The sequence below is a fragment of the Meles meles genome, chromosome 4 (genome assembly GCF_922984935.1).
Source record: "Meles meles chromosome 4, mMelMel3.1 paternal haplotype, whole genome shotgun sequence".
In the NCBI taxonomy this organism is placed as follows: Eukaryota; Metazoa; Chordata; class Mammalia; order Carnivora; family Mustelidae; genus Meles; species Meles meles.
In genome coordinates, this window is record NC_060069.1 from 11,382,746 (window position 1) to 11,409,111 (window position 26,366).

Consider the following 26,366-nt stretch of genomic DNA (forward strand, 5'->3'; position numbering starts at 1 on the left):
GAGCTTGCCCAACTATTACGCTGGCATGAAGCTCAAGTCTTGGAGCTTAGTGCTAACCTGTCCAATCCTAAGCATTGTACCATCTTTGTTTCCAGCTGAAGGTGAAGAGATACATGCCATGGACTGGGGATGGCTGACCCAGCAGGCATCTAATAAACACTTTCAATCAATCCAGATCAAATGACAACCTCTTCCTATTCAAATGACAACCAATCCCTAGGTTGGCCCATGACATGCTTTTGGGTTAGGTAACCTCAGCAAATCCTAAGGTTTGCTTTTGTGGATTAGCTTACCCTCTCAATTTTTTCCTGCTTTTATTAGTTTGTTACTTTAACATTCCTCCACTTCGCAGCAAAATCTGTGTTTCATGTCAGAATTTTTGTGTAATTCCCTAGTGTACAAACAGGCAAGGCAGTCTTTATCCTCAAGGATCTCCCCCAAATACCAAAATCTCAAATAGTTATCCAGTTATTCTCACAAATCTTTCTTTGCAGAGTAATTACCATTATCTTTTTTTGTCTGTCTCCTCAACTAAGACATAAGCTTCCTGATGGCAGGGATCTTACCAAGTTCACTGCTATATCCCTGGTGTAGTTCCAGTATTTATATGGAACTTGTCACAGGGTATGTACTCAAGAAGTGTTTGCTAAAGGGCCAAATAGGTCTTACAAGAGAAAATGCAACTTTTCTTAAAGTTTAGAGAAGGATAAAAGAGGAAAAAATATGTTAAGATAAAATTACTGGCTTTTCTAATTAAGGAAATACTATTTCAGCCTGTATTTCAGTCCTAAGTTAAGAAGACCAATAAAAATCCTGAGAAGGGCAAGAGGAGAAAAAAACCACCAAGAAAATGAAGACACAAAAATGAGGAATGAAGTGGAGAAATGGAGACTTCTACAAGTGCTGGAGGGGAGCACCTGGCTGGCTCAGTCAGTGGAGTGTGCAACTCTTGATTTTGGTTGTGGCTTTGAGTCCCACGTTGGGTGGAGAGATTACTTAAAAATAAAATATTAAAAAAAAAAAAAAAGGCGCTGGAGATGGGAAGATGGAGAAATGATCTAGACCAATTGGAGTGCTTTATGGACCAGCGTTTTGTTTTTTTTTGTTTGTTTGTTTAGAAGTAGTCACTAGTCAAGCTTTACTTTCTATCTTCCATTAGACTGGGCTCTGGTTTGGAAGGGATGTCACAGTTAAGACACAAGAGGGGACTGGTGCTACATTCTTGTGAAATTTTAGGTAAGGGAAAGGGTGGATTCTTCACCTTTGGAAAAGAGTAAATCCAATACCTTCTAATCAGTTCTGCACTGTCAAAGAACTTTCCAAGTCAAGATATATTTTTGCTACCCAGTTTCACATCTTAACTACCTACATGAGAAGGGATACCACAAGAAAGAATGAACAGGCAAAAAGCAAAGACTCCCAAGAATGCCTATGGACAAACTGAAAACAATGACTGGTTGGCTCATCATTTCAGGGCTAAGTGAAATGTGGAAACTGAGCTCAAACTATCCTTCCCCAACACGCAGTGTCAAAATGGCCCCATCCCATTGAGGTCGGGCTTGGCCATAGGGTTTGCTCTGGCCAGGGGAGTAGTAGCAGATGTGATGCACGCAGAAGCATAAACTGTGTTTGTGTGATAAGGCTTGCCTTCTTGTGCTTCTGTCATCAACACGGAGAAGTTCTGGACAACTTCCGCAGTCTAGTCCAAGTCTGAAGAATAACACAGAGGGAGCAGACCCAAGCCTGCCAGCCAACCTGCAAAAGCATGAGTGAGAATAAATTAAAGTTGAGATTTGGGGCAGCAATAGCAACTGAAACTATAGTACACATTTTTCTCTTAGACTTTCCTAAGGGCAAATCTTGTTACTTCCCTCACTGCTTGTCTCCCTCACTGCTACATATCCAGAATCTAGCACACTTTCTGGTAATTAGCAGATGTGCAATAAAGATCTGTTGTAGTCATATTTATGTTTCTTCTAATATTAGTGACTTAGGAGAATAAAACGGAAAGGAACTTACATAGTTCAGTTGTAAAGCATGTGGTCGAACTTCAAAAGTATCAATTTCAACAAGGACCAGAAAGCATGTTAGAGGTTGTTAGGTGGTTGAGAGTGTGGACTATGGAAATGACTGCCCAGATTTAAATCCAGGCTTTACAGTTACTGGCCAGGTGATCTTGGGCAAGTTACTTCACCTTTCTGCCTCATTCCTCATCTGTTAAATGGTACTATTAATAGTACCTATCTTCCCAGATAGTTGTGTGGATTAAGAGATGTGTTTCAATTACTTACAACCTCACCCAGTACGTGATAAACACTTAGAGGCATTCTGAGTTATTATTACCAGTGTAAGATGATTTTGAGCAAGGTTATTAAAGTCCTCTTTGCCTGCTCTTCCAGTCACCTATTTATATCTTTTTGTTCTCTTGTGTTATCTCATCTCTGCACATGTGTATTATTAGCTCTTTTGTAGGTTGGCATGGTCTTTTGGTGCTCTGGAGTGTTAAATGCTGACACCTATTCCATCCTCTCTCTTCCACCAACCCATTTTACAAACTACTGATTTTGTTCTTTTCACCTAAGATGGTATTTACCCCTTTCTCCACCTGCTCAAAGCATAGCTGACATTCCTCAGTGCCCAGCCTAAATGTCATCTCTTCCAGGAAGCCTGTTCTGATCTTTTCCAAAGTCATTTTTCTCTGACCTTCCTTAGCAGTTCATCTCTGCCTCAATTACAATTTTATACTTTCTATTTTCAGGTGTATGTCTTTCCATGATGAGACTGTAACTCCTAGAGGACACCACAATTTCTAGGCTCACTTTCTGCCCATTCCCACCCTCTAGTATATGGCAGGCAAGCAATAAATATTTGTTGAATGAATGTATTTGAGGAGCCCACATAGGTTCATCTAAATTTTAAGTTTTTTATCGAGAAGCTGTCAAGTTTTTAAAGAAAGGTTAAAAATTCGTTGGAATACTAATTAGACATTAAAAGAGAAAGAAGTTTACATATAAAAAAGAAAGACACTTGATTTATTGCATTAAAAAACTTTATTTCATTTAAAAGGTCCAATATAAGCCAAATTAAACCCCAAATTGACAGCTATACTTAGAGCTCCTGAACTAAATGGCACTGTTTGAGTTGAGTGTCTTGTTAAAGGAGGTCATTTGCTATTACCACCATTTCCCCCAAAGTAGTTCTAGAACAGAAGCTGGTATTACTATAATACACATCAGATATTTCAGATGTCATCTTTCATGCAGAAGTTAAAAAAGCAAAGAGGCTTTTCTGTTCTGTTTGAGTATAAAAACCACTACAGAGCAGGGCCTGAATGCTTTTGACATACAAGGTGTAACTATAAAGGAACTTACTGTGCTGCTGTGTTCATTCACTGAAGTTGTCCATGTGCGTACTCCAACAATACTAGGGCTGTTCAAATACTATTTGGACCAGTAGTTTGGAATTTCCCTTCATTAGGTGCAGACCAAAGGAAGTGGCTGATCAAGCTGGGGATAGACTATCACAAAATGCAATCACAAAGCAATGAAACAGATTTCCTAGTGGGCAAGCGATTGAAAGAACCACCTCACAAATATTTTCAGTAATAGCATCATTTACATAATGTGATGCAAGATTTAAGTTCTGCCATGTGTGAGGATAAGTTAAAAACAGCTTGTTACTTTATAGCTACACCTTGGATTTCATTAGATGGGTAAATCTGTGTTTAATGAGTCCTTCTGGAAATCACTTCAGCAGGTAAGTCAAACAGCCTGTAAAAAAGACATGGCAGAGGGTGTGAGATTTATCCTTCCAAAGTTTTTGCGTTCTCTTGGAGGACAGAGACCCGGGCCCAAGGACAGAAGTTACCGGGAGGGAGGCTTCAACTCCATCTAAGGAAGACCTTTCTAACAGTTAGAGCTGCTCAACAACTGAATGGACTGCTTGGTGAGGTAGAGTCACTGGAAGTGTTCAAGGTGGAAAGATCACCCTTGTAGAGGGACTCCTGCATTTGTTAAGAGGTTAGACTGGATGAACCTCAGGTCTCTTTCATTCTGAGATTCTAGAAAATTCCCTCAGGGAATTCAGAAGAGAATTCCTAAAAGGAAAGAGAAAGCACACATATGTATACTTTTAGAATCCTCGAGTTTTTTTTTTTTTTTCAAAAGGTACAATAGAAAATGTAGTCCACGTCTTTAAAATGCAAATTCACCTTCCTACCACTAATAATTAGGAAGGGTCCATTATGACTTCTTTATATTATAAAGAAAAGATGGAGGATTACATTTATAATTTCTGTAAATATTTTAGAAAAAAATGCTTAAAATCTAGTAGTCAATGCCCTAGAAACTTTATAGATTTTTAGGTAATATGCACAGATACAAATACATTGTTCATTAAATACAACTCACATCTGTGTTTTATTATACTCTAAAATATACAGGAATCTTGATGTACTGAAAGAGTGCAAGTAAATACAGTATTCAAGCAGTCGCTATTTCTATGTACATGCTCATTAATTCTTCAAAAACCCCACAAAATTATCAAATAGATCAAAATACTGTTCTGTGTTTTCACACTTTATATTCAGAAAAACCAGCTGAAATTTACAATGTCATAAAGTTTCCAGTTTCACAATACAAAAAGGATAAAATGAAATTGGGTATCATTTTGTGAAAATTTATGGAACTTTATCCAGACCTGTAAGACCCCCTACATATGTGAAATCATTCTTACTGGGAAAGTGACAGTTACAGTAAAAGCAGAACCTTATAAATTGTCATTTAAAAGCCTAAACGTCAGCCTTTCTCTATTATTTGAAAGGCAATTTTCCAATTCAGCAGGCAATTGCTTTTTTCCCCCAAGTAGTAGCTTCTTTAAATCTGAATAGGACCCAATACAGAAATGCCTTCCAAGAGACCGATGATGTTAACTTATCAATAACAAGGGATTTTTTTTTCCTTTTTGATTATTCACTAATCAATGAAAACAAAAATCCCCCAATCCATTGTGGAGGCACAAAAGTTAACATAAGTGATGAAGGTGTACCATCCAAAGTAGCAAGGTCAAAAACTCCATTCCTCAGGACCACTTAAGCTGCAACAGGGTGAAAATAATCTATTTTTTGATTTCATGACATTTTCTTCTTCTAGGAAATTCTTTACATTTTCAAACAAAAATAGTTCAATTTTCAACCTAAACCATTCAAAACTGGGCAACGATGGCCTGACCTCAATATATCTCATGTCTACATCACAAGTATTTTCACCCTGACTGCACTCAGTCAGCTGGTTTTTAATTCTATTATTATAAAAGTTGGAATTTTAAAATTTTTATGTAAAAGAAAATATGTAAAAATACATCTGCTTTCTCTCATGGTTTAATACAGTATTCGAAGGCTTTCAGATGTTTTCTTTAAAAAAAAAAATCAACATTTAAAACCAAATCTCAGCTTCATTTTTCAGAAATATTAAAGTTTGGTTTAGATAATGTCTCATTTCACCTATTCTGGTTTCCACAAAATGGCATTCTATTAAAAACTTTTAAGTTACTTGGTCCTTTGGCAATTTGCTGTGCACATAATGCCTACTGTATCAATCTTTTATTGCCCTTAAATTTAGTTGTAGTTTTATTGGTAAAATTTAAATCTAGTGTTCTTATCTCTTCTTTTACAATAGTGTTGCTTGTGTAAGCAGATTAGGGTGCACAGTGTCCCAAATTATTCCAGGCACTGCAAAACCAAATTAAACAATTCCACAAAGAAACTTGACATCAAAGTGTTTTCCTCTGGTCAAGTCTATTTCAAGATTCTAGAAGTTCCTTTTGCAAAACTTGCCTTTAAAATTCTTCTCCCTAATGTCATCACATTTCTCTTATTTGCTCACTCTGCGATCTTCCCTCTTAGGTTGCATTTATATGTGAATCAGAAAGTGCCTTTTTCCTGAAAAAGCACAATCTGAAGCGTTAGTGTCAGAACTCCTCACTCAGACCTCTGGCTCGGTCTCTTAGTAGGTCTCGGAATCAGAGTCATTGAGCTCGTCCACATCGGTGTATAAGTACTCCTGTTCCCCACCAATGTTGTTGAAACTGCAATAGGAGCTAGGTTCATTCCTCATGATGGGCAAGGCTTCAAAGCTGACTGTTTTTGAGGTGTTGGTGTAACGGTTAATGGCGTTGAAAGTCAGGGATGATAAAGGGCTACTTGACGAGACAGGCATCATGGTGGCCAAAATGAGAGCGAGGCAATCAGCCACATCCTTGTTGGGTGCACAGGCCAAAGCTGGGGTATAGCCTAGAATTAAAGATAAAATTTCACTAATTAAACATCAGGAGATAAGAAAATAAGCCTAATGGCCTGTAGTTCTAGACAGTTTAAATTACTTGGCTTATGATAAATTGGTTTAATAGAATGATTCAGAAATTTCCTATCAGTAGAAAGTCCTAGAAATTTAGGGTGGGAGGAGGGTGTGTGTGTGTGTGTGCGTGCGCATGTGTGTGTGCATTGTTACAGAAGAGGAAACTGAGGCCCAGAGATGGATGATTTCTCCAAGATCTCAAAACTTATCCATAACCACCTAAATTCACAGAAGATACAGAACTAGAATTAAAACAAACAAACAAACAAAAACCCTTAGACTGATCAAGCTTGCTTCAGAGTGGTGGAAGAATCTTAGTCATTTGTAGTTATATTTAGTGCTTACATACTGAGAAATCTAAATGTGTACAGATTCATGAAGAAGCACTGAGCAGGTGTTCAAAGATATGTGTTCAATGAATGCAATGACACTTGGCTGTTGATCAACTTTTCTCTTAGGGACCAGAACACTGAAGAAAAACAGGAGATAAACTGGTAAACTTTAAAAACTTCTAAGTCAAAACCAATGTTTCAACTCTTCCTTTCTTTTAGAAGATGGACTTTACCCTTAAGGCAATACAAAGTATCAACAAACTGAGTAAGTTAGTATTTGGTACCTTGGCTGGTACAAGATCCTGTCTTGAAAATGAAGTGAGAGAGAAGATGGTGAGAGCACACCAAATGATGCCAAATTTATATTACCCCACATGGAATTCTAGCAGCAAATGTCTTCAAGTTTATTTGTTTATTTATTTATTTAAGATTTTATTTATTTATTTGACACAGAGAGAGATCACAAGCAGGCAGAGCAGCAGAGGGAGGGGGAGAAGCAGGCTCCCTGCTGAGCAGAGAATGCGATGCAGGGCTCAATCCCAGGACCCTGAGATCATGACCTGAGCTGAAGGCAGAGGCCCAACCCACTGAGCCACCCAGGCACCCCGGGTGTGCATTTTTAAATTAAACCCTGTTTACTCAAAATGAAAGAGCTCTTTCAAGAGTTCTTCTGTAAGTCTGAGGGTGCCTGCTGGACTGCAGAACAGGCAGGCAGAACAACCCTTTAGACAGGCCAAAATGCCTTGGATCAGAGTAAGGGTTGCGGAGAAGAGTATCTCAGAAGTGTTCTACAGTTGGAATATGACAAAAAGCAGGCTCATCTCCTCTGCATAGAGTTGGCAGGGTCAGCTAAAGAGAAAAGTAAGAGAAGCAAACTGCCTCAGGATGAGGGTCTAATCTATCCCATGCAAGTATAAAATATTTTGCTTCCTCCAGAAAATCAATGGAAATATATTGCTATGACTGTCAACTCTGGGTCCTGATTACTATTTCACATTGCAAAGTGTGTTAGAAGATACCCAGGTGGTCACAGATGATCTTCATTATCATCTGTTATATTATCCCTTTTGTTTATTTATAAGGAAAAAAATATAAAAAATATTGAAAATGATCAACAAAGATCTGAATACTAGCTAATGATTCAGAGTCTCATTATGTGGCCAAACATGTAAGGTTAGCATTTTAGGCTGCTCATTTTACTCTATATATAGAGAGTATTTTCAGAGTAGCTGTTTCCAGAAATCAAATTTACTGAAAATGAAAATTTCTTTTAAAGCTCTGTGAGTCTGGACTTACAGGTGATATCATTCACTTCTTTGGATCTCATGACTATACATACTTATGATTCCCAAATCTTTATGTCCAACCTAGATTTTGCTTTCAGTCTCTAGATCCATATGTCCCATTATCCACTTGGGAGCTTCCACTGAAATTTTCTCATGCCCCCATATGAATCTAGCTCTGACTCCTACTTTCCAGTCTTAAACAATGGCACTTCCATCCACACAGTACTCCAAGCCAGGAGGTATGAGACTTCTCTCACAAAGTACCAATGATTCCCTCCATAAGATCTCTAGAAACATTTGTATCTTTTCATTTCCAGTGCCTCTACCTTAATTCTGGTCACAACTTTCTCTCACCTGCAAATGTTAATTTGTTTTTCCATTCTAATCTTGCTCTCCCCTTCAGACTAACTGCTAACTTCCCAAGGCACAGATCCTTTGCCACTTGATCTAAGAGCTCTGGCACAACTCCAATATTTACTGTGTCCTGTGTCTATCTCTAAATATGTCACTCTCTCTGCTTAGAAAGCTCTCTCCCCACTTTCTTACTTGTCCTTTGGATTTTGGCTTACAGGTCCCCTTTTTTTTGGGGGGAGGGATGCCTTCCCTGATCTTGTAGGAAAGACTTTGAACACTCTTTTACCTGTTCTCACAGCATTTTAAATTTACTCCAAATGAACCACTTCCAGTGCATTGTAACAGCCTGATTATACTCTCCATTTAAAGAAGTAGCCAGTCTTACTCTACACATCCTATCTTCAGAACTGAGCACAGAGCCTGGCACAATCAAATCACTCATCATGTCCAGGCACTCTCCTAAGCACTTAGAATATAACAGTAATGCAACTGATACAGATTACCTGGCACTGTGGAGCTTCTATTCATTCTAGTGGGGGAGACACACAATTGACATAATAAAAAATTATATATAAATAGATATATAAATTATATAATATATTATAATAAATATATATTAAATATAAATATATAAATATAAAATATAAATATGTATTATAATATTTTATATATAATTATAATTTATAAAATTATATAAAAATAGATATATAAATATATCTATTTGAAGTAAGCTTTATGGAAAAAAGAAAGCAGAAAGAAAAGAGCAGGATGACAAGGACTGAGAATGCTGTGGCAGAGGTCTATTAACAGGTGTAGTATAAATTGATTCACCACAGGCTTCACTAAGAAGATAAAACTTGAGTAAAGATTTGAAACAGTTAAGGAATTTACTCAAAGACTTGCTTGAGGACAGAGTGTTCCAGGCAGAGAAAGTAGCCAGGATAAAGATCACAATGCACATAGATCCCTGGTGTGTAGGGGCTGGCATGACAGACTGCAGAGAAGAAAGAGTAGGAGATGAGGTTAGAGAGGAAACAGGGCAGTGGACTAATCATGAAGGGCCTTGAAGATCACTGTGAGTCAAGTGAGATTCAAATGAGCGGTATCTTGTCACATATTTTAAAAAGATCCAGGCCAGGGTGGTAAGCAGAGAAAAGATGGAACTACTGGAGGCAGATCAGTAGTATATGAAGGATTGTACACTGGGTATGAGAAAGAGGAGTCAAGAACTCCAGGTTTTTGTCCTGAACAACTACAAGGATGGGAATTGTCATCAACTGAGATCAGGAAGCCGTGGGGAGAATAGGGTTGGCAGGGAAAGGAGAAGAGTCAATTCAGTTCTGGACGAGTTAGGTTTGAGCTGTTTATTAGATACCCACATAGTACGGTCAATTAGGCAGCTGGATCTGCAAATGGATCACATCTCTATAGAGACTGAGAGGTCTGGGCTGGAGATATAAGTCCAGAAATTCTCAGCATGTACGTTGTATCAAAGAACCAAAGGACTGGATACAGATAGGGGAAGCAAAAAGAACCAAGGACCAAGTCCCAGAGTCCTCCAATATTAAGAAGTTAGGGAGAAACTTCACAAAAGAAACTGAGAAGGAATAACTAGTAATACCGGGTGAAAAACAAAAAAGTGTTAAGTCCTAAAAGTCAAGTAAACAAAGTTTAACAAAGAATAAAGTATATACCTGAAACTCTAATGTTGCATGTTAATTATGCCTCAATTAAAAAATTGTAAAATAAAAAAATAAAATTCAGTCCCAGGGCATCTGGCTACTTAATCCAACCATCAAAACAGCAAAGTTACAAACCCTCACCCAGTTATCAATCGAAGGAACCAGGTATTTATGAATGAAGGCAGACTGGGTTCACCTACAGAAGGATACTGTAATCAAACCAACCAAATCAAATCGTACCCCAACCTAAAGTGATCTGTACCTATTTATCCATGTAACAGTGCAGCATAAAGGACAATATGGAGATTATTTGGGGGAAATACTGAGCACTTGCTATGGCAGACTGCAACCTTCACATCCCTAGGTACTCCCTTATTCCTGTATATTTTAAATTCTAAATTAAAACCCTTATTCCTGTAAAAAAAAAAAAAAAAAAAAAGAAAGAAAGAAAGAAAAAGGAATAATCAATTGTGCCAAATTCTTATAAGTCAGGTACAATGAGAACTTAAGAAATGACTCAATATTGTGGAGATCACTGGTGATCTTGAGGACAGTGTACCAGTGTGGTGGCGGCAAAGGTCTGACTCGGTGAGGGGTCTCAGAAGAGAACGAAAGAGGGAAAGGCGGCAGCACAGCTGCCTTAAGTCAACACTTGAGTAACTGTGCTGCAACGGGGTAGAGTTCTGCAGTACTTGCAGGAATAGTTAGATTCATGGGAGGTTTTTTTGTTTAAGATTTTATTTAAGAGAGAGAGCGAGAGAGAGTGCGCATAAACCAAAGGGAGGGGCAGAGGGAGAAGCAGACTCTCTGATTAACAGGAAACTTGATTCCAGGACCCCAAGATCATGACCTGAGCCGACGTCCCCTGACTGAGCCATCCAGGTGCCCCTTATATAGAAGATTTTTTAAGATGAGGGAAATAATATTTATATACACATGGGAATAATCTAGGAAGGGTCCTACAAAAAGTCCTTATTACAGGACACAGTAAAGAACTGCTAAAGTGACAGTCTCAAGTAGGCTTAAGGGGATGGGGATAGGATCTAGTGAACAGTGGGAACATAAACTTTATTTATTTAAACAAAGTGTTACTTTTTTATTCCCCCAAGATTTTGTCAAAGAGAGAAAGAGAACACAAGTAGGGGCAGTAGCAGGCAGAGGGAGAAGCAGGCTCCCCGCTGAGCAAGGAGCTGATGCAGGACTCAATCCCAGGACCTTGGGATCATGACCTGAACCCAAGGCAAATGCTTAACCAACTGAGCCACCCAGGCATCCTTGAAGATTAACTTTAGATAAGAACCTGGCTCTTCCAGGCCTTGATAAGTATTTGCTGACTGAAAAAATTCTCTGAATACTAAGATGAATGAAAAAAATTCAGAAGTTTATCTCTTATACAGACTCTTCTTATTTTTCTTGCCCTTATTCCCTTTGCCACATGGTACTATTCAATATTAATTTCAGCTCTTCTCTTTAACCAACACAAAATATCCACATTTATTTCACTTCAAATATGAACAGAAAAATAAAACCTTCAGTAAAATATAGGTTAAGGAAAAATACAGTACTACTTACCATTTTCATCTACTGCAAGCACACTTGCTCCTTTTCCCAAAAGTTCCTGAACCACCATTGTCAGCCCATTTCGGGCAGCAACATGCAGAGGTCTGGGGGAAAAAAACAATACATGTGTACACACACAGGTGCGTGGCCGAGTACGTACACACACACACACACACACACGCATTTCTATAACAATTCTGGTTGTTGAAGGGCATTTTTGCTTAGTTGTGATGACCCAGAAATATAAAATTGATGGCAATATAGATGGGAATGGGGGACAACAATATCAAAGTGCAGACTGCACTGCCAAACCCTCCAATGGGCGTAAGCATAGCACTGTCCCCTGCCCCCAGAGCCATCTATCTTTACCAGTACCTTTTGTTTGTTTCCTTCTAAGACTCAATGTTTAAGAAGGTTTTACTAAACTGCATTCTTCAGTTGTTTTTAAAAATGATGTTGGCAAATACATATAATAGAATATACAATAAAACCCACTAATTGAAATAGCACAAATTTCAATAGGCTTTGAAAAAATTGGACCCTCAAGAGATCTGACATGTGAATGGGAACGAGTATTATAATTTATTTATTTTTAGACCAAGATTCAAAGTAAAATAGCAAATGGAAATTGCAAGAGAAAAATGGGAGACTCTGATCTAAGATCTAAGGGGTCACTTGAAAGACAGCTGCTCACATTAAGAACTTGATTCTTTCTGAAATCTCTCTAGTTTACAGATACATGTCAAGCTTTTTACCTCATTTATTGCTGGGGTCAAATAACATTATTCTAGTTGACTTTCATAAAACAGGTTTACACCAGACTGAAAATACTCACGTTTGCAAGGCTGCATTGGTTGCATTGATGAGGTTTCTATCTGTTATCTTTTCCAGTATTAACAAGGCACTAGTTTCATGACCCTAAAATTATGGCAAATAACTCTTAAAAACTTAGTTATCATTAAAGATAAATACAATAAACCTCAACTCTTGTCCATACAATATGTACATCACCATATACATGCCATAGATTTTTGTGGCTAACAATGTCTTGAATATTTGTCTGAATGTGTTGGTGGAATAGGGTTGGGGAGAGGACAGGAATATTTAAGACTGGAGAGATTACATTTAGACTTACACTCCAAAACTTACTTGGCCTACTGGAGACTTTGATATATCATGGTGCCTAACAGGACAGTAATTTTTTCCCCTCTCAAGAAATCTGATGCCAGTGATCAGTAGAGAGGTTTCGATCTCTAGCTCTGTTCACTTCAGTGAAGTAGGAAAGCTTCACTAAATTTGGGGAAAATGCCACTGTTAATATAAACCGTGAAAACATACCCTTAAAATGTGTACCTACCTTGCTGCAAGCCAAATGGAGGGCGGTGTTTTTACTATTATCTTGTAAAGTCAGATCTGCACTAGCACTGCTAACCAGCATCTCTGGCAGGAAAAATTACATCAAGTCTTATACTTATGAACACGTATCTTAGATTACTAATAAACTCACTGTAGAGAAATACAGATACAAAACAACAATATCCCTCTAGTGAAAGTTCAGAAAAATACTGTAACCTAAAATATACACACTGTATCATCAGGTTATCCTGTAAGACACAGACACAATGGCAACATTTATGCTGTGAGAGCTTACTAAATTTCAAATAATGCCTTAAACACTCCGGATTCATACTCTCACAATAACCCTACAAAGTAGGCACTGTTAATTTCCTAAACTTCAAAAATGAAAAACTTGAGTCATAACGTCACTTAATTGGTAGAACTAGGACTTATATGTTGTCCATCTAACTCCAGAGTCAGGGTCTTTACCATTATCCTACACTGCCTTGCTATAGTAAGACTGTTTAATCAGCAAGGGCAAATGAAAACATTTTGGCCCTATATAAAAATGTGGGTTGAAAGCATGCTAAAGGTTTTAAATCTCAGGAGATAACTGTGGCAAATTTGACAGAGTCAGAAGGCTTGGGATCTAAGTTTTCCATAAGTTAAAAACATGCAAGCAATAAAGTATTATAGCATTAGAATAACAGAGCCTTAACCAGTGTCTTTACCAACTGTATTTGTCTGTCCATTTTCTGCAGCCATCATGAGAGGTGTTTTCCCAGAAGAGTCTATAGAATTAACTTGAGCATTATGGCTGAGAAGCAGCTGTAAACACTCTACATGGTCTGTGAAGGCGGCCGCATGGAGAGGGGTTCTGTAATACAAAGAAAAAGGAAGATTTCACTGAATCTGTTTGTCTCACACTCAGAAAAAAAGATTCCTGAATTTATGACAAGTAATTTCCAAGGGTTTACATATTAGGCTATAAAATCATTGCCTGGATACAAATAGGCTTAATGGAGCTTACTGATTTCTGCCAGAGTAATTGGTATTTGATAATAAAAGGCCCTTAATTAAACTAGTACAATATAAAATTGCTAAACAAAATTATTATCACTAAGGAAATTTTAGAAGAAATAAATCCTGACCCAATATTGCCACCTGTTACAACTGGTGGACTCTTTTCCAGCCTTTATTTATATTTAGAAAACTGCTAAACTTATTAATAATCGTCTTTGGTAACAAACATACCTTTAAGAAAAGGAGAGGAAAGCTTACATTTTACAAGTTTTAAAGAGGAAGACTGGCTAAAAATCGTAATTAAAAAAGCCTTTTATAATGAGAATTATATATATTACATGTAAATATTAATATTTATTTCATATATAATTATGTAATTTATAATACATTATAAACATTAAGATTTTATGACAATTTATACTTCCAAATATAAAAATCAACTTTTACTTAATAATGGGTTCTCTGTTTATTCTTCCCCACTAATCTAGTAATTAAATTTTTTTTCCTACTGCAAGTCAAGCTATTTCTCATGTAGTTGAATCCCTACCTTCCTTTTGAATCTGTGGCGTTCACGATGCTGGCACCTAAAGTATCAATTAACATTTCAGCAGCACCTTCGTTGTCATTTATCCTGTGTAAGGTAACAAAGTGATCACTCTCACAGCAATGGTGTATTTCTTATATAGTCAAAGCAAATCTGATTCACCTGCCTTTACTTACACAGCACAATGCAAAGGACTGAAAGCATTTCCTTCCATTTTCTGGAAAACCTCCTGTTCTAAAAGAAGTTCTACACATGTCTCATGACCTAAATAAGTAAATGAGAATCAGATATTAAAATCCAAAAAAGATAATTGCCCAAATATACCCACATATTCCTAACACAAATAAGAAAAAAATTCACGTGGATTAAAAATAACTGAGCTCACTGAATGCATTAAACATCACATTTCTAGGAGTTTTAAAATCCAAATTACGGGGGCACCTGGGTGGCTCAGTGGGTTAAAGCCTCTGCCTTCAGCTCAGCATGATCTTGGGGTCCTGGGATCGAGCCCTGCATCAGGCTCTCTGCTCAGCGGGGAGCCTGCTTCCTCCTCTCTCTCTGCCTACTGTGATCTCTGTCAAATGAATGGATAAAATCTTAAAAAAAAAAAAAATCCAAACTACTACCTCAAGACCTGATATTCAGAAGCTTTTTGTAATTTTATAGCAGTTTATTACTGACACAACAAATATTCATGTTGTGGGGAAAAAATTTACTCTCACTATTCTTTTTATGATGACCAGTTAAAGATATTCAGTCTTTTTTTTTTTTTTTTTAAGATTTTATTTTACTTGACAGACAGAGATCACAAGTAGGCAGAGAGGCAGGCAGAGAGAGAGAGGAGGAAGCAGGCTCCCCGCTGAGCAGAGAGCCCGATGCGGGGCTCGATCCCAGGACTCTGGGATCATGACCTGAGCTGAAGGCAGAGGCTTTAACCCACTGAGCCACCCAGGCGCCCCTATTTAGTCATTTTTTAAAAAAGTCCTATATAGCCTAATATAACTTTAAAATTAATATATATTTATACAGCATAATTAACCTCAAAATGTAAGTATTTTGATTTTAGTAATGAGCTAATGATAAAATCTCAAATATTACAGTAGTGTCTAGAGGGAAAAAGTACAAGTTTTTGTCCCCACCACCATCTCCAGTTCCACTTTCTAGACTGTAACCACTATTACCTAAACAGTTTCAAGAAATTTCTAGGCATATACAACTGCATGCACATAAACATGTACTACTTCCTTTTAAAAATTTTTATGAAAAATTTTAATTCTGCAACTTGCTTTTCACTTAATAAATAGTACATATCCCTCTATAATAACATATATAGAAATCTTGTTTTTGAATCTTTGGAAAAACTTCACAGCATTAAAGTATACCATAAATGATTTTAATTTCTAATTATGTATTCTGAGGTGATTGCTAGTGTGCATCTGTTATATAACCAAACATGCTGTAATGAAATTTTCCAGTACTTTATTTAAAAAAATTTTTTAGATTTTACTTACTTATTTTTGCGAGTGTACCCAAGTGGTAGGGGAAGCCTGAGGGAGAGGCAGACTCCCCTCCCCACTCAGCCTGCTGGGATCATGACCTGAAGGTAGGCACTTAACCAACTGAGCCACCCAGGCTCCCTCCAGTATTTTTTTTTAACTATTTTTATAGGATAATTTCCTAGAAATGGTATTGCTGGGTTGAAGGACAAGTATAGATTACTGATAGATAGGCCCACAGTGTTTATTTATTTATTTTTAAAGATTTTATTTATCTGGCAGGGGCGGGGTGGGGAGGAAGGAGAGCACTACTGCACATGCGAATAACTCAGGGGGAGGAGCAGAGGGAGAAGGGAAGAAAGAATCTCAAGCAAACTCTATACTGAGTGTGGAGCCGGATACGGGGCTGATCCCACAGCCTTGAAACCATGACCTGAGTTGAAATCAAGAGTCACTCAATCAACTGAACCAGTTAGATTCCCAGGCCCACAGTTTTTGAAGACAGGAAAAACCCAAACCTCAGATTTTCTTCACTTAATTTTTAAAGCAAGGATTTTAGTTAAAATCCAATTGCTATAATAATTGTTGCAAATGAGGGGCGCCTGGGTGGCTCAGTGGGTTAGGCCGCTGCCTTCGGCTCAGGTCATGATCTCAGGGTCCTGGGATCGAGTCCCACATCAGGCTCTCTGCTCGGCAGTGAGCCTGCTTCCCTCCCTCTCTCTCTGCCTGCCTCTCTGTCTACTTGTGATCTCTCTCTGTCAAATAAATAAAAAATTTAAAAAAAAATTTTTATTTTAAATAATTGTTGCAAATGAAATGTTACATCATTTATTTCATTAGTAATTTGGAACCTGTTTTAGGAATAAATTAGATTCTTATGCAGGCTATTTATTTATTTCTATGACTCAATATTTGTCGAACAAAGTGAGGCTAGATTTATTTTCTTTTTAGTTACTCTATCATTCTCAAATAATAGCTCAACTTAATTTTTATCCTATTGGTATCCTATTTTATCCTGGTAATTGTTTTTACCAGGAAAAAAGTAAGTTTTAGGAAACCTATAACTGTTTCATCTTATGTTAGTTATTTTCTCCAATCCAATGGTTCCCAACTGGAGCAATTTTGCCTTTCAGAGACATTCAGCCATGTCTGGAGGAATGTTTGCTCATCACAACCGGGCATGGGGTAAGAGGGTGCTACTCTCATTTACCGGGTAGAAGTTAGAGAGTTTGTTAAACACCTTCCATCCAGTGGCAGTCCCTCACCACAAAGAATTTTTGCCAAAATGGCAATAGTGCTGAGGTTGAGAAGACTTGCTTTAACTTTCTCCAAATATCAACTCATTACAAAGAAGTAGCCATGGAAAGTTGTCCTGTACAGATTTAAGAGTTTCCTATCACCCTAGAATAGCAGTTCTCAAGGTGTGAGTCTGGGGATCCCAGGGTATGGTTGCAAACTAGTCTTTTCTTAAACTAGCCAGTAAAGAAATTTGCCACCCTTCTCACTAAAATTGTTTTTTGTTTTGAAAAGAAGTTATTTTTTATAAAAATGTTATTTATAATTAATGAATTTATTATTTTAAAGTAAATTAATAAATATCTTTCAATTTTTCAGTTCTCATTTCCAATATAGTATGTATTGATGGCTCTAACTCCCAGATCATGAGACTGAAAGGTTTGAGAATTACTGAATACACTGCATACTGCAAAAAGAGAGTTATGGACTACTGATTACCTCCAGCAATCATATCAAGCTGAAAACTTTGTGTCCTTGTTTATGAAAGGATGATACAGCTGTTCTCTTCATGTTTCAGAGGGATATTCCAAGGACACTTAGAGCTTCAAAAAAACTTCTCAATTTTTAAAAGAAACAGAGGGATAATACAAGTACTCTTGAATTCTGTGATTGAATGACTATATAATCTGAAAATCTGGACTTTAAATGTAGTATGTATAACCAATTCTTTTCTAAAACTTTGCCATCATTTCATTTTAATTTTGAGACAAAGGTGTTTTCTGGTTTGTTAGAGTGCTTCCGATTTTGTTTTTAGCCATGGAATAATTACTAGTGGAAGTAAAACCATTTTACATATTCTACTCTCAGAATGCCAAATTATGAAACAGACTTTCGACTATAAATATGGTATTAATTTTAGACTGCTTGTATAGCCAACACACATCTAATTCCTTTCAGCTCAATTCAGAATCTGCACAAATTTGCTACAGTCTGAAAAGTAAGACACATCTGCTATGATCTTTAAATGGCAACCAAGCATGTAGTTCATGCAAAATTTCATCTGTTTTGTCTCTTGTACACAAGGTGCTTAGAGAATCTAAATTTAGCAGTAACAGAGTAGGAATTCACTTTAGGGAAACAGTACTCTCCATAAAGACCTGAAAAGAAATGCCGTAATAGTAACTCTCCAAAGGGCAGTTACAAGAGCAGTTTATTTACAACTAAATGCCCTGCCCGAGTAAAGACAGCTTATTTTGTGATTTTTCCAACGGTTAATTCTCACTGATATATTAAAAAAGAAAAAAAAAAACCAAGCAATAAAAGTCTGCTTCAAAACAGTTTCATTTCTTGGGATGCCTGGGTGGCTTAGTCAGCTAAGCATCCAACTCTTGATTTCTGGTCAGGTCATGATCTCAGGGTTGTGAGACTGAGCCGCACAAAGGCTATGAGATGGGCATAGAGCCAGCTCGAGGTTCTCTCTCCCTCTGCTACTCTCCAGCCCTCTCTAAAAACAAAAACAAAAAAAAAACCCTAGTTTCATTTCTTAAATAAAACTCACATCTGTAGTATGGTAAAACTCACATCTGTATTGTTTCCTTATAATATTAGATGGTTTTGGTTTTCCTCGTACTTGCAAAATGTCATTATATTATAAAAACAAATCAAATTCCAATGGCAAAATATAGTTATCTTTTTAAATTCAGGACTAGTCTTTAGCCATTTCACTACATTCATTAAATACCAATTTTACTGAGTATAAAAGAAAAAAGAGAAGTTGAAATCCAAAGGTTTTAATCTTCAAAACTGTTCTGGCTTAGGATCTAAGGTAGTAAAGATAAACAGACTAAACTGAGCTTGTGAATTAGCAATACATTTAACTATTCAAGTTTTGATGGTACCAACAAATGGTACCAGAGACGGTACTCAGAGATGATGGATGCCCAGTAGTCATCACAGAACAATTCTCAAGAAGAGACAAAAACTTTCTCACAGCAAAAGATTAGAACTCTCAATTCTGGCACAAGGATTAATACGAAAATTCAAATACTACATTTTAGAAAATACTTATAAAATATTTAATTAACTATAATTTTGCAAGATTCAGGTTTCTCCCCTTTCACTGTGACTCAACATTATCTGTCAAGATGGCTCTAGTAAAAGAACCATGAAGGAGCACATTACAGAAAGGGAGAAACCTCAACTCTCTGCTAAGGCAGTCAGCTGGATTTTAAAACAGATACTTATTTTTTAAGTAAGTCAATATTTATATCAAGAGGCAATTCATATTTTCTTAATATTTTGAGGGAAAGTTATTAGAATTGTGAACTAGTTTTTCAGGTATGCTCTCAAAACTAAGAGTAATCTAAATGCTACAATGAAATTCAAAACAAATTAAAAATCCCCTCATATTCCTGCTAAAGCCCTAAGCCCAAACTTTTGATAGAGTTGATGTTTACAATGTACATAATGTACCCTAGCATTTTCTAACATGATCAAATCTGTGGCCCTACACAAGGAAAAAAATCATTCTCTCTCAACATGCCTCCTCACTTAAAGTACCTTAATTAGTGACATTTCATAAGCCAAGCTTCACTTTGAACATTTAAACCTTAAACAGCTTTATACTTCTCTGAGTGACTGTCAGTGAGTCCACCTATAAAAGGACTGACTGGCTGTGAGCTTCTAAGAAGCCAAAGGTCAGTATGTTCTGATTGTGTAGCAAAGTTAACTTAACCATAAAAGCTTCTAAGTTTCTAGGTCTGTGATCTGCTAAGATTTTATTCCCTTAAAATGCTGAGCATACATGTTACTGTTGCTAGAAGGATCTATCTTGCAATGTACTCAGAAAACATATACAGATTTCAGTTTAGAATGTGATACATTTTTATTTTTTGCTATCTTTACCCCCCAATACAAGTACACTTAGAAAGCAAAAGAACAAAATCAAACTACAAGCATATTATATATATAAAGGACACTGTAAATATTGATAGAAGTATGTTAAAAATGCAAAAATACCTGTTGAAGCAAAGATCTAAGAAAAATTTCCAGCTTAATGATGAGTTTATATCAAAAGATCTTTGGCTTTACCATGACAAGTGACAGGAGTAAGCTTACAACTACATAGGTATAGTTTTCTATGTTCCTACTGATCTCACAGTTGCCTAATAAATATTCATGAATATCATAGTGTGTTATAGTTTGTTGTCTCTGGTACATTAACAGGCATTTCATGTAGATTTATAACTGTATACTCAACCGTTGTAGCAGGCCCAGTGAAGTGCTGTATATCCATGATTGTCTGCTATGGCTGGGTTTGCATCTACAGATGCTGCTGACTGCAAAAGGGCTCCGAGAACACCAATGTGTCCACAGGCAGCTGACAAGTGTATAGGTGTCCGGCCCCTGCTATCTCGAAATAAGCACTTAGCACCATGTTGAAGTAATGCATCTACACATTCTTCATGGCCTGTAACTGCCTGAAAGAAAAAGTATTTGTAGGTATTTGAATATATTATCTTGGATACTATGTGCCAATTAAAAAAATTTTTTTAAAGTCTGTATTCCCCGTATTTGTCCATCAATCAAAGCATTTATCATTTTTCTAGTAATTCAGTGTTTTTATTGGAAAAGGCTTAAAAATTTATGTAAAGCAGTAACTTTGTCAAAACACAAGTATTATGAAAAACAGGAATAAAGGAACTTATAAATCAGTAAAAACAATGAAGGAAAAAAGGTCACAAAGGGGAAAAGACAAAAATGTGTAAGAAAATAGTTGTAATAATGAGAAAAAGTAAAATGGACATTAAGTCTACTCAAGGTTTTGGGGTTTTAAAATTTTCTTCCAACAATGTTTCCTAAATTAAGTTGTGTTTTGTAGCTGTTTAAAATTAGTGACCCAAACCTATTTAGTAAAAATCTGATGAAGAAAAATAAACACAGCCTAGTTTAGTTTTAGGGAAAATGAGATCCTAAGAAATTTTTGATTAAAGGCAGTGGGAACATTTTTGCTTACCCCTCTATGCAATGCTGTCCTTCCCCATTTATCTTTGGCATCTACATTTGCTCCTTTGTTCAGCAGTGAGTAAACACAGTCCGTGTGCCCATTGAGAACAGACAGCATCAGAGGAGTCCTGGGCAACAACAGGAATAGGTTCAAGTGTTAAGCACCTAAGACTCCATGAAAAACAATTAAACAGTGTGTCGGCCTGTTTTTTAAACATGTCTTTTTGTGATGCAAATTTAAAGTATACTTAGATGAGAAAACTATACTTGATGCTATTCAGTTGACATATTATGATAGACTTACTAAAATAGGGGCAAAAGCATGAAGATCAACACACATCTTATTTTTTTTTTTTATATTTTATTTATTTATTTGACAGGCCGAGATTACAAGCAGGCAGGGCAGGTTGGGGGTGGGGAGAAGCAGGCTCCCTGCTGAGCAGAGAGTCCAATGCGGGGGGGGGGGGGGGGGGGGGGGGGGGGAGGGGGGAGGGGGGGCTCGATCCCAGGACCCTGGGATTTTGGGATTTCCCAAAGCCAAAGGTAGAGGCTTTAACCCACTGAGCCACCCAGGCGCCCCTCAACACACATCTTAAAAATAATTTAAAAATTATTAGAACTTACTGTCCATTTCCATCTTGAATGTCTACTGCATTCTGTGGTTCTGCATTTCCTATTAGTAGCCGCAAGCACTCTGAATGACCATTTGTTGCTGTAGAGTGATATTTTAAAATTTCAGTAATTACAATGGTAAAACAGAGAATTTCCATCTTAGGGCATATTTTCTAGATGTACCTGTGAGATCCTATCACTGAATTTACTAGTCAAAGAAAACAAAATATAGATACAAAGAAGGTTTCTATTGCCTTTGTTGGTGAAACTGAATAGATTTAAATCCCTCACGGTAAAATATGGCCATAGCCATCCCTCACCATGTGCCCTGCCAACAAAATGCTCATTTTATTTGGTACTTTGATGGTAGCAACTGTGATCAAGGGGAGGTATCCTGCCTTTAGCCAAGGATGAAACTGTGATTAGATCAAGTCCATCACAACTACATTCTTTGCCCGTGACTGGTTTCAAGATGAGTCTTGGTCTAGTCTGACCACTGAGATGCTAAGAAGTCTGAGGGCTTCTGGGAAATATTTTTATCTCTGATAATGACAAGTCCTTCTTTTTCTGATTTTTGATGTGAATCCTGTAAAGAAGCAGTAGCCATTCTGTGCCATGACTGCAAAGGCAAGAGAATAGAGAGCTCTGACACCACTGCTGAATTAATCAATCCCGGAGCTGACTCTACCTCTGAACATTTTGTGAGAGGATAAACACTTGTCACTTAAGCCACCTTTTAGTTGGGTACTACGAAAGTATTCCAATGGATACATATATAATAAAAGAAGAAACGATCTATTTAAAGACGGTATTTATATGTCTAAACATAAAATGGGCAATGGTATAAAACAGAAGTAGCTTAGAGGAAACAGCAATCTTTTTTTGGGGGGGGGGTGGTAGGTTTATTTATTTCTTTGAGAGAAGAGAGACAAACAGAGATAGTGAGAGATACCACAAGTGGAGAGAGGGAGAAGCAGGCTCCCCACTGAGCAGGGAGCCCAATGCAAGGCAGAATCCTAGGACCCTGGGATCATGCCCGGAGCTGAAGGCAGATGTTTAACCAACTGAGCCATCCAGGCACTCCAAAACAGTAAGCTTTTAAGGTAAGTTAAATCCTCTGCAAAATTCAGGTCCTTCCCATAACACAGTAAAATTTGAAGTTTAAATATATAAGTCACATAATGAGGCAAAAAGGAGTATCTATCATTGTTCTTCCTAATAAAAGACAAATTAATGAAAGAAAGCTAGGTGCCCTAATATTCTACAGCTATATTAAATTCTAATAGTTATTAATTAAGACTTATGGTACAAAATCATTCCATTATCTATATGCTACACTCTGCCAGCAGCTCTCAATGTAATCAATAACAGCTGTCACTGAAGCATCTCACTTGGGGATGCATCAAGGAAACTGTTTGGCCTGCCACTTCTTTAATGGACTCACTTACACTCAGTTCACAGTAGCTCCTGAGGGGTTTTTTGTTTTATAAGTTCAATACGTAAAACACAAAGCATAATATCACTGTAGGAGAAAACTGGTTCCCTTTTGGAAAAAAAATAGCAATGTCCTCCTCATGACTTATGACTAAGGTGCTCTTTAACAATCTCCACATTTGAAAGGTATCTACAGAACCAGGTCTGCATTTATTAAATAGGTAGGCACCAATAATAATAGCCTGTAGCTTTTTCAGGGATAGGATATATAGACTATCTGACATTGGTTAGCTACTTCTGAGGGACTGGCTAGTGTCTTGTTTCAATATTTATCAATAAAGAGTGCAAACCACTCCATGAAAGCTTTAAATCAGCTCTGCAAATGATCTGTGCTTACAACACAAAAATTTTTAAGTTGCAGAATGGTATATAAACTTCATTTTTTTTTCATAAGGTAATAGAAAAGGATGGCCTTTTGATTTCTTAATTCTTACCATATAGCAGTTTATATATATAAATTTTTTTAAATTTTTTAAAAATATTTTATTTATTTATTTGTTTGACAGACAGAGATTACAAGGAGGCAGAGAAGGAGGCAGAGAGAGAGGGAGGGAAGCAGGCTCCCCACTGAGCAGAGAGCCCGATGTGGGGCTCGATCCCAGGACCCTGAGATCATGACTTGAGCCGAAGGCAGACATAACCCACTGAGCCACCAGGAATCCCATATATACACATTTATTAGGAATTGTAATCCACTTAAATTTTTTTCCATTTTTGAGCCCTGCTTGAATATCTGATAATTTCTGAAAGACTGCTACGGAGCAATAGTGGGTGTTACCGAGAGTCTTCAAAAATGCAAGTGTCCTAAAGGACTAGAAGTAAAGTCCAAGACCCATGTTAAAATGTGTCCTTAAAAATCGCTCTGTAGGGGTGCCTGGGTGGATCAGTGGGTTAAAGCCTCTGCCTTTGGCTCAGGTCATGATTCCAGGGTCCTGGGATCGAGCCCTGCATCGAGCTCTCTGGTCAGCAGGGAGCCTGCTTCCCTTCCTCTCTCTCTACCTGCCTCTTTGCCTACTTGTGATCTCTAATAAATAAACAAAATCTTAAAAAAATCACCCTAAAAACAGACTAACTGAAATGAATCTAATCATATAAAGGAGGCTATTTAAAATGAATACAGGGGCGCCTGGGTGGCTCAGTCATTACACGTCCACCTTTGGCTCAGGTACGTGGGATTGGGATGGCTCAGGACAGTGGGACTGAGCCCTACATCAGGAAGCTTCTCCCTCTCCCACTCCCCCTGCTTGTGTTCCCTCTCTCGCTGTCTCTCTGTCAAATAAATAAATAAAATCTTAAACATAAAATAAAATACAATATAATAAAATAAATACTGACTTGTAGTAATTCTTGTAGAGTTGTGAATTTACATCTGCTAGCGGTATACAGCAGTACCAAGTCATAGAACAACAAAATTACATAATTTTGCATTTTCACGTATTTGTAACATCACAAAATCACACCATGGAGTAGATCTTGCATAACATAACAGTAGATCTATAACTCCTGCTTTTGTATATATTTAATGCAGCACTCTGGTATAAGAATCCAAAATGTTCACCAACTGTTAAGTGAAAGCACGTACCAATCCAAAATAACTTACAGCAAAAAGAAGTAAAAAATATTTCACTGTTTTACTGATGAAGTATTTCCAAAGTTAGACTACTACATAAATCCAATTTCTTTTTTTTTTTTTTTAAGATTTTATTTATTTATTTGACAGAGAGAGAAATCACAAGTAGGCAGAGAGGCAGGCAGAGAGTGAGGGGGAAGCAGGCTCCCCGCTGAGCAGAGAGCCCAATGTGGGGCTCGATCCCAGGACCCTGAGATCATGACCTGAGTTGAAGGCAGAGGCTTAACCTGCTAAGCCACCCAGGTACCCCTAAATCCAATTTCTAAGGTAGATAATGTTTTAAAGCAATCATAATCTTGCTGTTGGCTTTTCCTTGAAAGAATCATCTGGCCTTTTATTTTTTTAAGATTTTATTTATTTGAGAGAGCGGGCGAGCACATGTGCACAAGAGGAGGGAGGAACAGAGGAAGAGGGACAAGCAGAGTCCATGCAGAGCAGAGCCCGACATAGGGCTTGATCCCAGGATTCTGAGATTATGACCTGAGCCGAAGCAAGAGTCAGATGCTTAACCAACTGAGCCATCCAGGCACACTCCTCATCCAACTGTTTAAAGTCAACATTATTAAAGTAATTACCAGTAGTACAACACATAAAAAATGTAAAAAGAAAAGAGTATTAGACAGAAAGTGGTAACTAAAATCATGCATAATTTTTAACATACCTGCAGCATGTATAGGTGTTCTCTTCAAAATGTAATCTTTTACTAAAATTGAGGCTCCCTGATTAATGAGTACATCCACACATTCAACATGGCCCTTAAATGCTGCAAGATCTAAGGGTGTTCTTCCACTACTATTTCTCACATCAAGATCTAATAAAGACTGTACCAACACTTCTAGTGCTTGATGGTGACCATGATAGGCCTAGGAATAAATAAAAATATAAATTAAAAAAGTATATACTTTGACTTCTCAGACACCTTAGAAAACAAAGTAACAAGCAAACTTGTCTTCACATTATTATACCTGAGATAATCTAAAATGTGCATATTGAGAGTTGAGAAACGTTAAGTATAAATTTTTCTAACAACCAAATAGTAAACTACAGTGTTAGAGAATGGGTATTCTGCAGAGAATAAATGTTCAAATGACAGGGGATTTTATCACTAGCATACAATGGTCTGGTTCCTGGCATTCAATGAGTGTATGACATAGATTCAGTTAAACCTTTCATTCTAAGTCCATGATTGCAACACCTGTGCTACTAATCACAGTTCGGTGCTCCACTTAACTCTGGTAAAATTTTACTATGTTTAAATTATAGAGATAGCCAGCAACTAAAGTTAATTAGTATTTGAGTCTTCTGATATCTTAAACTGAAATGACCATCCTCACTTCATAACATGCTGTATATGAAAAACAAACATTTCTTTTATTGCAAAAATACTTAACACTGAGCCCTGCTTGAATAACTGCCATGTG

General features: G+C 37.2%; 1 protein-coding gene across 9 annotated transcripts in view; it reads right to left on the reverse strand.

The window, feature by feature from the left end:
* Positions 1-3,040: 3,040 nt before the first annotated feature.
* Positions 3,041-26,366, reverse strand: part of ANKRD28 (ankyrin repeat domain 28) — a 210,367-nt gene continuing 187,041 nt past the window's right edge. For all 9 annotated transcript variants that reach the window (XM_046001800.1, XM_046001798.1, XM_046001799.1 and 6 more), the window contains 11 exons: positions 25,607-25,808; positions 21,834-21,921; positions 21,220-21,337; positions 20,464-20,683; positions 14,649-14,736; positions 14,476-14,559; positions 13,637-13,782; positions 12,925-13,007; positions 12,403-12,485; positions 11,580-11,671; positions 3,041-6,289 (listed from right to left, as the gene is read on the reverse strand). In XM_046001800.1, the coding sequence (XP_045857756.1) occupies positions 6,003-6,289; positions 11,580-11,671; positions 12,403-12,485; positions 12,925-13,007; positions 13,637-13,782; positions 14,476-14,559; positions 14,649-14,736; positions 20,464-20,683; positions 21,220-21,337; positions 21,834-21,921; positions 25,607-25,808 (1,491 nt within the window). In that variant the 3' untranslated portion in view covers positions 3,041-6,002. The remainder of the gene's footprint in view (positions 6,290-11,579; positions 11,672-12,402; positions 12,486-12,924; positions 13,008-13,636; positions 13,783-14,475; positions 14,560-14,648; positions 14,737-20,463; positions 20,684-21,219; positions 21,338-21,833; positions 21,922-25,606; positions 25,809-26,366) is intronic.